At 38.2% G+C, this 13,231-nt stretch overlaps 1 protein-coding gene across 2 annotated transcripts in view; it reads left to right on the top strand.

Moving 5' to 3' along the window:
* Window positions 1–13,231, top strand: part of LOC127421476 (syndetin-like) — a 207,381-nt gene that overhangs the window by 131,220 nt on the left and 62,930 nt on the right. Inside the window, exons 22-23 of one of the 2 annotated variants that reach the window (XM_051664541.1) lie at window positions 5,212–5,292; window positions 8,076–8,168. In XM_051664541.1, the coding sequence (XP_051520501.1) occupies window positions 5,212–5,292; window positions 8,076–8,153 (159 nt within the window). In that variant the 3' untranslated portion in view covers window positions 8,154–8,168. Of the gene's footprint in view, window positions 1–5,211; window positions 5,293–8,075; window positions 8,169–13,231 lie in introns of those variants that run through there. The other variant, XM_051664540.1, reaches the window with a different exon arrangement.

Raw genomic sequence — 13,231 nt, 5'->3', positions numbered from 1 at the left:
TATATAGATGACTTGGACCAAATAATAAAGAAAAGCAGCCAATAAGTGCCCAGCATAGATGGGAACTCCTTCAATACTGTTTAAAAAGCATCCCAGAGTGATACCTCAAGAAGTTGGTTGAGAAAATGTCAAGAGTACATGTCTGCAAATTCTAGGCAAAGGGTGACTACTTTGAAGATGCTAAAATATAACACAGTTTTGATTTATTTTGGATTTTGTTTAGTCACAACATAATTCCCATAGTTCCATTTATGTTATTCCATAGTTTTTATGACTTTACTATTATACTAAAATGTGAAGAAGAAAAAAAAAAATTATAATAAAGAATGAGTGTTTCAAAACTTTTAACCAGTAGTGTAAGCAAAAGCTGACGATCCGTGTTATTCCAGAATGATTTGAGAATGTTCCACAGAGCATCCTGTGTTCCTCAGTGGAAGCAAGGACATTTGACCTTTTTATTAAACAAGTTAACATAGTCAGTGTCCCAAATTTGCTTACAGTACTGTGCAAAAGTTTTAGGCACTTGTGAAAAATGTTGCATAGTGAGGATGTCTTCAAAAATAATGCCATAAATAGTTTTCATTGATCAATGACATCATACAAAGTCCTGTAAACATAAAAAAAAAGCTAAATCAATATTTGGTGTGACACCCTTTGCCTTCAAAACAGCACAAATTCTCCTAGGTACACCTGGACACAGCTTTTATTGGTTGCTGGCAGATATGATGTTCCAAGCTTCTTGGAGAACTTGCCAAATTTCTTCTATCAATTTAGGCTGTCTCAGTTGCTTCTGTCTCTTCATGTAATCACAGATTGACTCGATGATGTTGAGATCTGGGCTCTGTGGGGGCCATACCATCTGATGCAGGGCTCTTTGTTCTTCTATTCAGTTCTATTTGCAAAGGGAATGTTGATATCTAAAATTAATATTTCCTACTGATGCACTATAAGCAGAATATATCAAATAACCATTTTAAGACAAATGTTTTTGTGTGCAGAATCTGCACAGGTAACATTTTACAAGATAACGTTTATATATCTTACATTTTTCAAACTCCTAAAGCTTCCTGTTTATTTCTAGGTTTAAATTAGATTTTGAATCCCAGATTCTCACTGTGAACCCCACTGTATATTTGAGTAAGGCTTTGCTGACGTGCAATTTTTGACCTTATATTATAGCCTTGTAAAGAGAGATTGCTGTGAGAGCTTGTGGGAACTAATGTGAACAAATAAGATATAATTCAAAACTCTCCTTTAAGTACAGTATGCCTAGCCAACTCTTTTGGGGAGCAGCCTGAGTCATCTTCATCCCCTGAGTGACAGTGTAGTATATTATCGTTGATATTTTAAATGCTGACCACAGACATTTTCACTTCAGTTCCATCCTGTAGAAATCCAACAGCAAATCCAATAGAGGTGAGGTCTGAGGGAGAGAAGAACCCTTGCTTACAGCTGCTATAAGATCAGCTGTCAGATGCCAGTGAGGATGAGCTTTTTGCCTTTAGCCTACCCAGCGGGATTCTAGGCACATGAAATAAGAAAACACCTCTCTTGTCTGTTGGGCAGGCAGTTTGAGAAATAGGAAGAGAGTGGATTCAGCCACTAATAGATGATTTTCAAAGTCTTAAAGGAATAGTTAAATTCTGTCATCATATGCTTACGCTTAGCGTACACATTTAGCATATTATTTCCAAACCTGTATGAATTTCTTTATGATTTTTAGTAGAATGTACAAGCTGCTCTTAAATTAAATGGTGACCAAGGACAGAGCAGCTTGACCATTCTGTTAGATAACTCTTGTTTGTTGTTCCATGCGAGAAAGAAACTATCCCTTTAAATAAGGAACAGTACCAGAGGCACCGAGATAAATAAGTAAATGCCATTACTTTAAATAAAAAATTTACAAAGCGCCTGAAATTGATATGCTCATTTGGGTTCACTTTCACCCATGATTAACTCTAAACATACAACACATTCAATTTCATATGGAAATGGAGATTACATATTCTGTTATTTCGTTAAGTAATGAAGACATTATGATTTGAAAGGCCTGTATAGCATTATTGCCAGAATATCAGAGTATGCACATATTCTGAGATGCATTGGTCTTGGCATTCATTGCTCCTTGACTCAAGTTAATAACTCAGCTTAAAGGCAATGAATGGAAAGAATGGGGTTAGGGAAAGATAGGCAAGTGGCTTATCTGAAAATGAATCGCCTCCAGGATGATGAAATGCTTGAGTGTAAGGAAAAGCCTGAGTAGTGCTTAATAAGTGTTAAAGATAGATTGAGGAACGGAGGGGGAAATGCGTCTGTTGCGCTAACAGATGGGCCCTTTGGAAGCTTTGCAAAAATGTTAAAATCAGTGCATGAATGCACTAATGCAGTAATATTGTCCCCCTGGAAGCCATTTGTTCACAAAGATTAAAAAGGGAGCGGTAAATTGATATTGATATATACTGTACAGTAAGTGTTGTAAATTCATAAATCTTAATATCACAGAAGTATATGTATATATATATATATATATATATATATGTATATGTATGTATATATAGATATATATATATTTATTTATGTGTGTGTGTGTGTGTGTGTATATATATATATATATATATATATATATATATATATATATATATACACACATACATATATATATATATATATACATATATATATGTATATATATATATATATATATATATATATATATATATGTATAATCTGTATGTATACAGAAATACTCAAACCAGCCCATCTTGCACCAACAATCATGCCACGGTCCAAATCACTGAGATCAAATTTTTTTCCCCATTCTGATGGTTGATGTGAACATTAACTTAAGCTCCTGACCCGTATCCGTATGATTTTATGCACTGCTGCCACACGATTGGCTGATTAGATAATCACATGGATGATTGTTGGTGTCTGACGGGCTGGTTTGAGTATTTCTGTAACTGCTGATCTCCTGAGATTTTCACTCTCTCTAGAATTTACTCAGAATGGTGCCAAACAATAAAAACATCCAGTGAGTGGCAGTTCTTTGGACGGAAATGCCTTGTTGATGAGAGAGGTCAACAGAGAATGGCCAGACTGGTTCAAACTGAAAAAGTCTGTGGTAACTCAGATAACCGCTCTGTACAATTGTGGTGAGAAGTGTAGCTTCTCAGAATGCTATTCTGAGATGCGAGTTGGCGCGGTTTTGGCGGCACGAGGGGGACCTACACAATATTAGGCAGGTGGTTTAATGTTGTGGCTGATCGGTGTGTGTGTGTGTGTGTGTGTGTGTGTGTGTGTATATATATATATATATATATATATATATATATATATATATATATATAAATCTAGTATATAAATATACATGTACATTTTTCTACTAAATATCATGGAATGTCACTGGTTCATTCAAATTAGAGGAAATAATTATATTAATGTACTTTCAGTTTCTTTGTTTACTTTGTGTTGCTTTTTTCTTTTTGTTTCTCTGAAAAAAGCACATGCCATCTGCATCTCTGCCTTCTCAAGGCTCTCAGCCTGGTGTTTGGTAAGATTGCAGTTTGGAGTTTGTGGGCAGTAGAAATGTCTGGCATTGTGTGCTGTGTTTTCACCCCTTTAATCATATTTGGAGTGTCACTGTGATGTTCCTAGTATGATCTGATTTAGATTAGTTTCCATATTGCTTTGTTTTAAAATCCTGTGCTTGCAGGACATTTAAATAAGATTTATTCACCCAGATATTGCACAAACAATCTCTGGTCTGCTGTGAATGTCCATGGTTTTATGAGAGCATTAGGGGCTGTTCACAGCAAACATGTATATGTGCAAAAAAGCTAGATGCAGTGCCACGAATAGAACAAAACGCAGGTGTCTTGAGATGCATTTGTAACATTTAAAGTTATTTTTAACTTGACACTGTGTTTAGAAATTGCAGCACTTCTTCATGAGATGCTGAAAGATCAGCAAAACACGGTGCTATGGTCAAACATGCCCATCTAGCGCATGTTTAACTAGGAAAAATATTGAAAAACAGAATGTACATATGCAAAAATGTCTTCGGTGTGAATGCAGCTTTAAGAGTGCATTTATGAACAGTTCAAACAAAGAGATTGCTCAAAGGTTTTCTTTATTATAATTGAGCCCTGAAACCTTTTATCTAAGCCAATAAAAAAAAAATCTTAGTATGGGTAGATAAATTCAAACCAGTCTCAAATTAAGTTTTAATAATGTTTACAATTTCCCACCCTGTCCTAACCAGGCGTGATGCAATAAATCTCGTCCATGTTAATCTGATGTTTTGTTTTTTCCATCTGGGTTGCCCTACCCACAATGAAAACTCATTGGTCCAAAATCTTTTTCGCATTGTGCTTTGTTTGGACACAAAGGAAATATTATTTTTGTGTGTGTGTGTTTTTTGTAAGTACTGATGAGAAATTAATTTATAATTAGTCATAGTGGGCTTAGTGGTCTCAAAGATTTATTTAACAAATGGGGTGAACACTACCCCGTCTTCTACTGGTTGAATGGATGGACTGGTTGGTCAGATTGGCCTTCCTCAAACTCATGCCATTGGTTAAGCCAATGCTGTTGTGTCAGGCTGATTGGGATGCTCAACAAAATATAATAATGTAGGATCGTAGTGTTTACGATTTTTGGGGAAATAAGCCTATGTACCTACTGGGATAGAAGAACGTATTTTAATATAAGTCTGTTATGAAGTCTTGTAATGTGTAAGCCCTTGGTATCTCTACTGTATATTTAATGCTTCTCTAAAAGTGTTCATATAAAAGTGTTATTAGAGATTTACTGCTCTGTTATAATTGTAAAGTTAATCTGATGTCTGCAGTTCTGTCGTTGATGTCATCTTGGGATCAGAATTACTGCATATTAATGACACATTGGCTTACTTACATTCATTTCTGCATTTGTAAATACATTTCCAGTGAATGATCACAGGAGGATTTTTCAGTCCCATTCATCCTTCACTCGTAATGAAAAACTAAATTGCAATTAATGAACATAAGTCATGAACCACACTCAGGCCTGTGGGAACCGTGTGTGTATGAAGTGCACTTTCTTGGAAGTGATCAGTAATAGTGTGTGCGCTCTGGGGCTGTGGGGATTATGCTCTTTGTGTGTGTGTATTAGTGGTTTGCCTGAAGAAAGGGTGTATCTTCCTCACGGTGTGTGTTCTGCTGTCTCTTGCAGTATGAATCATCTGGCCTGGGGTTGATCAGCAGCAGACTGAGGACGACCCTCAGCCGTATCCAAGAGAGCCTTATAGATATGGTGAGTGAAAACCTTGTGCTTCTAACTCTGTGGTTCTCAGCTGGTAGGTCGAGAGCCAAAAATGGGATCAAGGTCTGTTTTGAAGATGTTTTATTTTATAAGTGTTTTTGTCCATACAATGTAAGTCAATGGGGTCCAAAACTTTCAATCTCCAAAAAGAACATAAAGGCAGAATAAAAAAAGAAATGCATATGACTTGAGTCGTCTTATCCATGTCCTCTGAAGTGATACATTCACTTTGGGTGAGAAACAGATTGAAATCCTTATTCACGATAATTTTCTTTAAAGGGATATGAAAATTGTCTCATCATTTACTCACCCTCATGCCATCCCAGATGTGTTTGATTTTATTTCTTCTGCTGAACAAAAATTAAAATTTTTAGAAGAATATGTCAGCTCTGTTGGTTCATACAATGCAAGTGAATGGGTGCCAAAATTGTGATGCTCCAAAAAGCACATAAAGGCATTGTTTTAATCCATACCTTCAGAAGTTATATGTGGTGTGGGTGAGAAACTGTAACAAGGTTAGTAGTTCAGGGAAGGAGGAGGCGGGAACTGGCGAATGTTCAAACATAGTTTAATAATAAAATAAACACAAAACGAAAGTAAAGCGGCAGTCCCTCACGGACGACTGCCGCATAAACAAAACACAACATAAGTAGTCCAGGCCTGGTCCTCTCTCGTCCTTCACTATCATCACTCCTCCTTTTATCCTCCCGGTGCTTCTCCGTGAGACACGAGGCCGGTGCGTCGCGCAGGTGATGCTCATTAGCAATCGCGCCAGTGGCCTCTCTCCGTTCCCACGGCTCTCGGCCTTGCCCTGCTTGCCACATACCCACATCGCCCCTCGCAGGCCGGGGGGGTACCCGGGGGGGCCTGTCACAGCGGCAGCAGAACCTGGGGATAACAACAGATGAGGCGAGAGAAAAGGAGAGACCGAGGGGAGAGAAAAAAGTCTTTGTTCGTTTCCCGGACACACTGCCGCTCGGTCCTCCACTAGCCGAGAGGCCCTCACTCGTGGTGCCATGCGATGGTACTGGACGCTCCTCGGTGGACGGCTCGATACTCCGCCTCCTGGTGGCCGGTGATGGCTCCTCCGTTACGGCGCCCGGCAGCGAGCTCCCCGTTCCATCGGTCTGCCTGCTCCTCCCACATCATGACGTACGGCAGCAGGTCTGGTCTCTGGCGAATGGCGGCAACCCCTCCGTCCCCTCGCAGACGGCAGCCACCCCTCCTCGACCCAGGAGCACGGCAGCGAGCTCTCCTTCCCACCTGTCATTCAGTCGCTCCAGCACCACCGCCTAGGGCAGCCACTGGCAGTCGCCGCTCCCTCGTGCTGCCTGACCTCCTCAGCAGAGAGTGCTCTCTAACTGCGTGTCCCTCCTTCCGTCCCGGGTTTCGGCACCAGTGTAACAAGGTTAGTAGTTCAGGGAAGGAGGAGGTGGGAACCTGCGAACGTTCAAACATACTTTAATTTTAAAATAAACACAAAACGAAAGTAAAGCGGCAGCCCCTCACGGATGACTGCCTCATAAACAAAACACAATGTAAGTAGTCCAGGCCTGGTGCTCTCTCGTCCTTCACTATCTTCACCCCTCCTTTTATCCTCCCGGAGCTACTCCGTGAGACACGAGGCCAGTGCGGTGTGCAGGTGATGCTCATTAGCAATCGCACCAGCGGCCTCGCTCCGTTCCCACGGCTCTCGGCCCCGCCCTGCTTGCCAACCAATCAATATTTAAGTCCCTTTTTTCTAGAAATTCTTCTACATTTTGGCACCCATTCACTAAAAATCTAAAAATCTTCATTTGGTTTCAGCAGATAAAAGAATGTCATAAACATCTGGGATGGCATGAGGGTGAGTAAATGATGAGAGAATTTTCATTTTTGGGTGAACTATCCCTTAAAGACACCTAAATAAACACTGTAGAGATGTTCAGCAATGACATAATTTGTAGTGCAACATGAAAGGATGATTCAATAAGGGTTCCCTCTGGAATTTCAAAAGGATTTTTAGAACAACAGTTTTGGATTTATGAGCTACATATGAGCTTCTGTTATGAACTGCAACAGTGTCCCATTAATTACATGTCATTTTCAAGCAAATGTGTTTTCATACTTGCTAAATTAAATGTAATTATGCAGATAGCTATTAATGTCCTTATTTAGCAACTTATTAGCAATATACATCTTTGCAGAACCAAACGAGAAAGTCTTTTCAAGTAACGCTAACCACAGACCTTATTTTATTCATCAGTAGAAAACCTAAAGCTACTCTAAAAACCTATTAGAAATTCCTGAGGGAACCCATGGATGGAAAATGCTATTTCTCTCTGCATTTTGTTGTTTTAGGACTACAAATTGAACAGCTCTATAGACCTTTCAACTTTTGAAACTTTCAAAAACGCTTCCCATATCTTTTGTTGTTGACATCGAAGGATGCATATCCAATCAAACCCTGTGGTATTTTGGTGCAAATTAATCATATAGAACATGTGAACATGGACAGATTGTTTGAAATGCCCTCATCCTCGAAAACCATGAACAAAGAACATTAACAGAAAGACGTGGGATAAATAAATAACAATAATGAAATAGTTGATTTTAAAGGTCTTTTTTGTGTATATATTTGTACGATAATCATATGTGGTACTATTGGGTCACCTGAAGCAAAACCAGCTGTGAACCACCGCTCTAATGTGCTGTTGTCTCGCTCTCTTTTCTGCCTGTCTCTTTCTGTTTCTCTCTTGTGTGGTTCGTGCTCTCTCCTGTAACCATTATGAAAGAGTGGAAATGGTAGTCTGCATTTATCTCTGGTACAGCTCTCATTAGGTCTTTCATCCCTTGCCCCCTCCTACTTTTAGCTATAGCAGCCACAGGTGAGTTAATGACCCTCCACACACTTAAATGTCCCAGCACTCTTGTAATGAATGTCCTGTGGTTTCCATGGTTGCCCCCATTAAGGCCCTCTGGGGCAAAGGCCTGATAACCACAGTGCACCATATACCTCTAGCACAAGCACAAATAGGCAGTCATTAATATAGGATAATTTCCCTTAAATCTCTGATCCCCTTTCTCAGTGTCAAAGAGCAAGAAAAGTAGTAGTCTGTGTAAAACAATAAAACAAGATCTTTTTATGCTGAGGTAAACTTTTAACATTTATACTAGGGCGGCAACTAATGATTATTTTGATAATCAATTTTCAATTATTTCTTCGATTAATCTGATAAATAAACTAAAATCCCTGTATTTTATTAAAATTAAAAAAATTTAAGAAACAGAAATGATAAAGGGTGCAAGGATGTGGTTTGGTTAGTGTAGAGTAGTGCATGCCTATCCAGTAATATACTATTTGCCATAGTATAAGTTTACTGGTGAAATCAGACAGTCAGATATTGATGATTTTCATAATCGATAATTATTGATTTTATCGATTAGTTGTTGCAGCCCTAGTTTATACACTACCAGACAAATGTTTGGACACACTTTATTGAATTGTAGAAAGTGTCATTAAAGAATAGATGCTATTAAAGTGTCAGTGTCTCCAAACTGTTGACTGAAGTTGCCAACGTTTTTAATCATCATACAGTAGAAACACTTGGAGGACAAAGGCTGCCTCAAATTGCAAGTAGCAAATTATGCTGCATCCCAAAAATATCTCATTTTGGCTGTATTCAAGCTTACATACAGATGTCATTTGTGAAAAGGCATTCCCACAATGTCTTACGGTGAGCTCAGCAAAAAGTTGCATCTAGTATGGCTGACAGAACCAAGGGAAATGCTATTTTGATATGAAATGTCAAGCAGTGATGGCATGTCAAGAATGTCCTACAGTATGACATGCAATACTCCATTTTAAAACTATTGTACACATTTTTCAGATGTATTAATAGTAAACATGCAGTTTTTATGACCTCAAAATAATTGAGACTATATGGAATATTTCCTTAATTAAATATTGCTTGATACCCTTAATATACTTAATTTCCTTTCCTTTATATATTCGAGTTTTAACCTAAAATCATGATGTTGAAGAATTAAAAGTTAATGCTATTCTTATTTGTCAATTCCCCGAGTACATTTTATTGGTATTGAAAAGTGTGGATAGAAGAAGTTCATTATGATGTTTGTTTGTTTTTTCATTTAATATTCATGTGTGCTGTTTTCTTGTGCATCTTCAGCATGTCAGTCGGCTGTGATGGGTGTTTTGTGCAGACCAGTCGGCTGTTCACGAAGTTGCTGCCCATGAGGGCATCTCAAATCAGCCACTAATGAGATTCCATTATAGTTAGGATGCTGTCCATGTACATAGCTGCATATACAGGCTCTAGCAGCAAGTTAGATCACATTTGCGATGCAAGCGTAATCTGTGGCTTCTTGTTTGTCCAGCATTTCTTAAAGGGATGAAAATTCTTACACCGTTCACTCAGCCTCATGTCATTCCAAACCAATCGTGACTTCTTCTGTGGACACTAGATGAAAAGTTTTGAAGAAATTTGGTGCTGCTTTTTCCCCATACAATGAAAGTGAATGGTGATTCAGGCATGGGCCTTTTGTGTTCTGTGGAAGAAAGTAAGTCATACAGGTTTGGAACAACATGAAGGTGAGTAAATAATGACAGAATCCTTTTACCAAATTGTCATTTATTTTACAAGAAATTAAATGTAAGACTGCAGATGCTGACAAAGACATGTTCCCCCATAATTTATTGTTATCAGCAGTAAGTGGCCATCCTACGTGTCAGCCCTGTTCCCTTTGGCTGTTAGATCAGGGATCAGCTCTCAGACCTTTAGCACGTCTTGCACCACATATCAAGCCACTGTATCACTTATCCCAAGGGGCCTGGCAGGGCCGCAGGTGTCTGGAATTGTGCTGAAAATTGATAGTTTCGATGCCTTGAAGTGTTTTGAAAGCGTGTAATGAAAGTGTTATGGCTGGAGGTAAGGGTAGGTTTTTAATATCGAGCACCCTTATGGTGATGATTTATTACAGCTTTACTCTTTAAATTCCCAAGATACTATTTTAAATGTTTACAGAATATAGGCCTTAGTATTGATGCCAATGTAATTTTACACAATGGAAAACAGGGCTCTGAGGAATAGAAGCAGGGACTAAAAATGAAATGTAATTCTTTTTGGTTCGTTCTGAGCAGGAACTGTTTTTTCATACCAGTTCCGGCGTTCCGATGCCTCCATTTCAATTGGTAAACAAGCTCAAAATAAGTGAAAAGAAGCAATTATTTTTCCCCCATGTGGGGGAATTATCAGCATAGAAATCATAACAAGCAAAGTATGCAGTAGCCTATATAAAATAACGTCTTTTCAATAAATTAATTCTTAGTATTAAATATCCCCAAATATATTTCATATATACATCTGGCCATCTAAAATCAATTAAAAGCCAAAATCTCTCTCTCCAACATGCATGCACACACTACTTTGGCAAAGAAATGTGTGATGCAGCAGAATCAAAGCACTTGCTTATCATGTTCAACCAAACCTTACTGTGATAAAACATTTATAGTTTGGTTTCATGAAAAAAAAAAAATTATCGGAATGAAATTACCCGGTTACCAACATTTATATGCCGTTTTCACTCCAGAACAATTGAAAGGGACGTTCCTGTTTTTGGTTACATTCTGCAGAAGATTTTGTTGGTTTTCAGTTTTCAGTCCTTGGAACGATTTCAGTTGCTGGATAGAAGTATAGTCCATTCAACATGTCATTCTGTCTTAAAAGGATAGTTTGCCCCAAAACCAAAATGTTGTCTTCATTTATGACACTTTTATGTTGTTGCAAATGGACATGATTTTCTTCACTCAAAAAATTAAAAAAAATAAAATACAATTCATAAAAGCAGACCATACATCTTGTGCACTATATTTCAAGTCTTCTGAATCCATATGACAGTGTGATGTGGGTTTTTCAACTGCAGTGGTCCAAGCCGTAGGAATGCCAAGGTGGCTGAAGAATTGTTAACAGCAAGATTGAATAAAACTGTGCATTTCTTGTCCATTACCACCTTCTGCTACTTATACCAACAACGGAAGTAAGCGCAGTTAAAATAGCTAAACATGTGGGAGAGCATTGTTTAGAACCCTACTATGACCTCATCTAAATATTAGTTTCACAGTGAAATTAAACTAGACATAAGGAAGTGTTTAATAACAGCAAAGTCTTACAAGGTTACATCAGATGGTTACAATATAGATATAATAGTTACAAATTAGAAATATGTATATGCAACCAGTATGCATACTGCCTGAGTGAGAGAGAATCAGAATCAGAATGAGCTTTATTGCCAAGTATGCTTACACATACAAGGAATTTGTCTTGGTGACAGGAGCTTCCAGTGTACAACAATACAAAAACAATACAAAAAACAGCAGCAAGACATAGATAATATATAAAAAATAAAAAATAAAAACTAATTATACACATACGTACAGACACACACATACATACATACACACATACACATGGGTAGTGCAAATCTAATACAATCTGTTATGTACAGTGCAAATACAAATCTTTTATGTACAGTGCAAATGTTTGTTTGTTTTTTTTCTCAGAGGAATGAAATGGCAGAAGAGGTTGGATGTGTTGGATAAATAGAAAGACTAAACTGTGTATTGCACATAATGGAGGATTTGAGTGGAGGATAGAAAGAGAGAGAAAGGGTAGAGATGAGATGCCATTGAGAGCTTGGAGATTGGCCTAATGGCCTTTAACCCAGTAACCCAAGAGCAGAGCCCAGAGAGAAAAGAACCTTTAACCCCAACTGAACCCAAGTTGTGACTATTTGCAGACCCCAATACACAAACACCTCAGCCAATAGCCTAATAGATCACTATCAGCACTCTCTTGAATGCAAGAGATCTGTTTTCATAAAAAGTGGGGGTTTGAACACAGAAATGAATTTCTTTGTTGATATTCAATCCCACAATAGCTTTGTGTGAGTAACAGGACAAAATTTAAGGTGAAATTTAGCTGTGGTCACTTTCACTTTCATTTGAATGGAAAAGAGCAACTTGGACATTCTGCTATAAATAACGCCTTTTGTGTTCCACAGACAAAAGAAAATGAAATGTTTTTGAAAGACATGCGAGTAGGTTGAATAAATAATGGCAGAATTTGTTTCGTTTTTAGGTGAAGGTCCAGTTTTTTAGAAAGAATTTTGAATATTTTTCATGTTTCGTCAGCTGATTAGTCAAAACCTACAAATACAAATCAAATCACTTTTATTGTCACACAACCATATACACAAGTGCAATAGTGTGTGAAATTCTTGGACATTACAAAATATTGAACATTATATACTGTATGACGTGTACTCTGTGGTCCATACTCTGGCAAGACCAGGCCTACTGCCTTTTGTCAGCCATCGGAGGCAGTGCTGAAATTAGGATTTACAGATCAGTTAGTACCATAGATGGGGAATAAATAACCTGTCAATGCCACCAAGTCCTGTACAATACTAGAAAATACCCTGCCTGCTTCGACATTACGTGAACCAGACAGCAGTTGCTTTAAGAACTTTGAGAATTCGAGAAATAAGGCACATGAGGAAGGAAACTATTTTTCTGCTGTGGGAGCGTAGAGTATTTCCCCTGAGTAAATACACCTACAGTTGCCTGATCTCCAGCACAGATATAATGATATCACTCTGAGGCTGCTGCTGAATTAAAAGCTCTTTAAAACATCATCACCTCTCTGGCAAGACCCGACCCCCTGCAAGATCCGCTCCCTGCTTTTCTTAGATGGCACGGATAAAAACCTCAAAATGTTTAGAAGCAAAAGCTTTTAGGCTGCAGCCCCCACACACTGCTATTTTTGTAAAGCTTGATAACTCTCTCATTACCTAAGATACTGTACTTCCTCTGCCTCAAAATAGTTTAGTCTATTTTTATGAAAGTATAGGACTTTCCCAGTCATTTCCTTTT

This window comes from Myxocyprinus asiaticus, chromosome 30, assembly GCF_019703515.2.
Source record: "Myxocyprinus asiaticus isolate MX2 ecotype Aquarium Trade chromosome 30, UBuf_Myxa_2, whole genome shotgun sequence".
NCBI classification, from domain to species: domain Eukaryota; kingdom Metazoa; phylum Chordata; class Actinopteri; order Cypriniformes; family Catostomidae; genus Myxocyprinus; species Myxocyprinus asiaticus.
The sequence above is the reverse complement of the archived record's forward strand: the minus strand, read 5'-3'. Positions and strand labels throughout refer to the sequence as shown.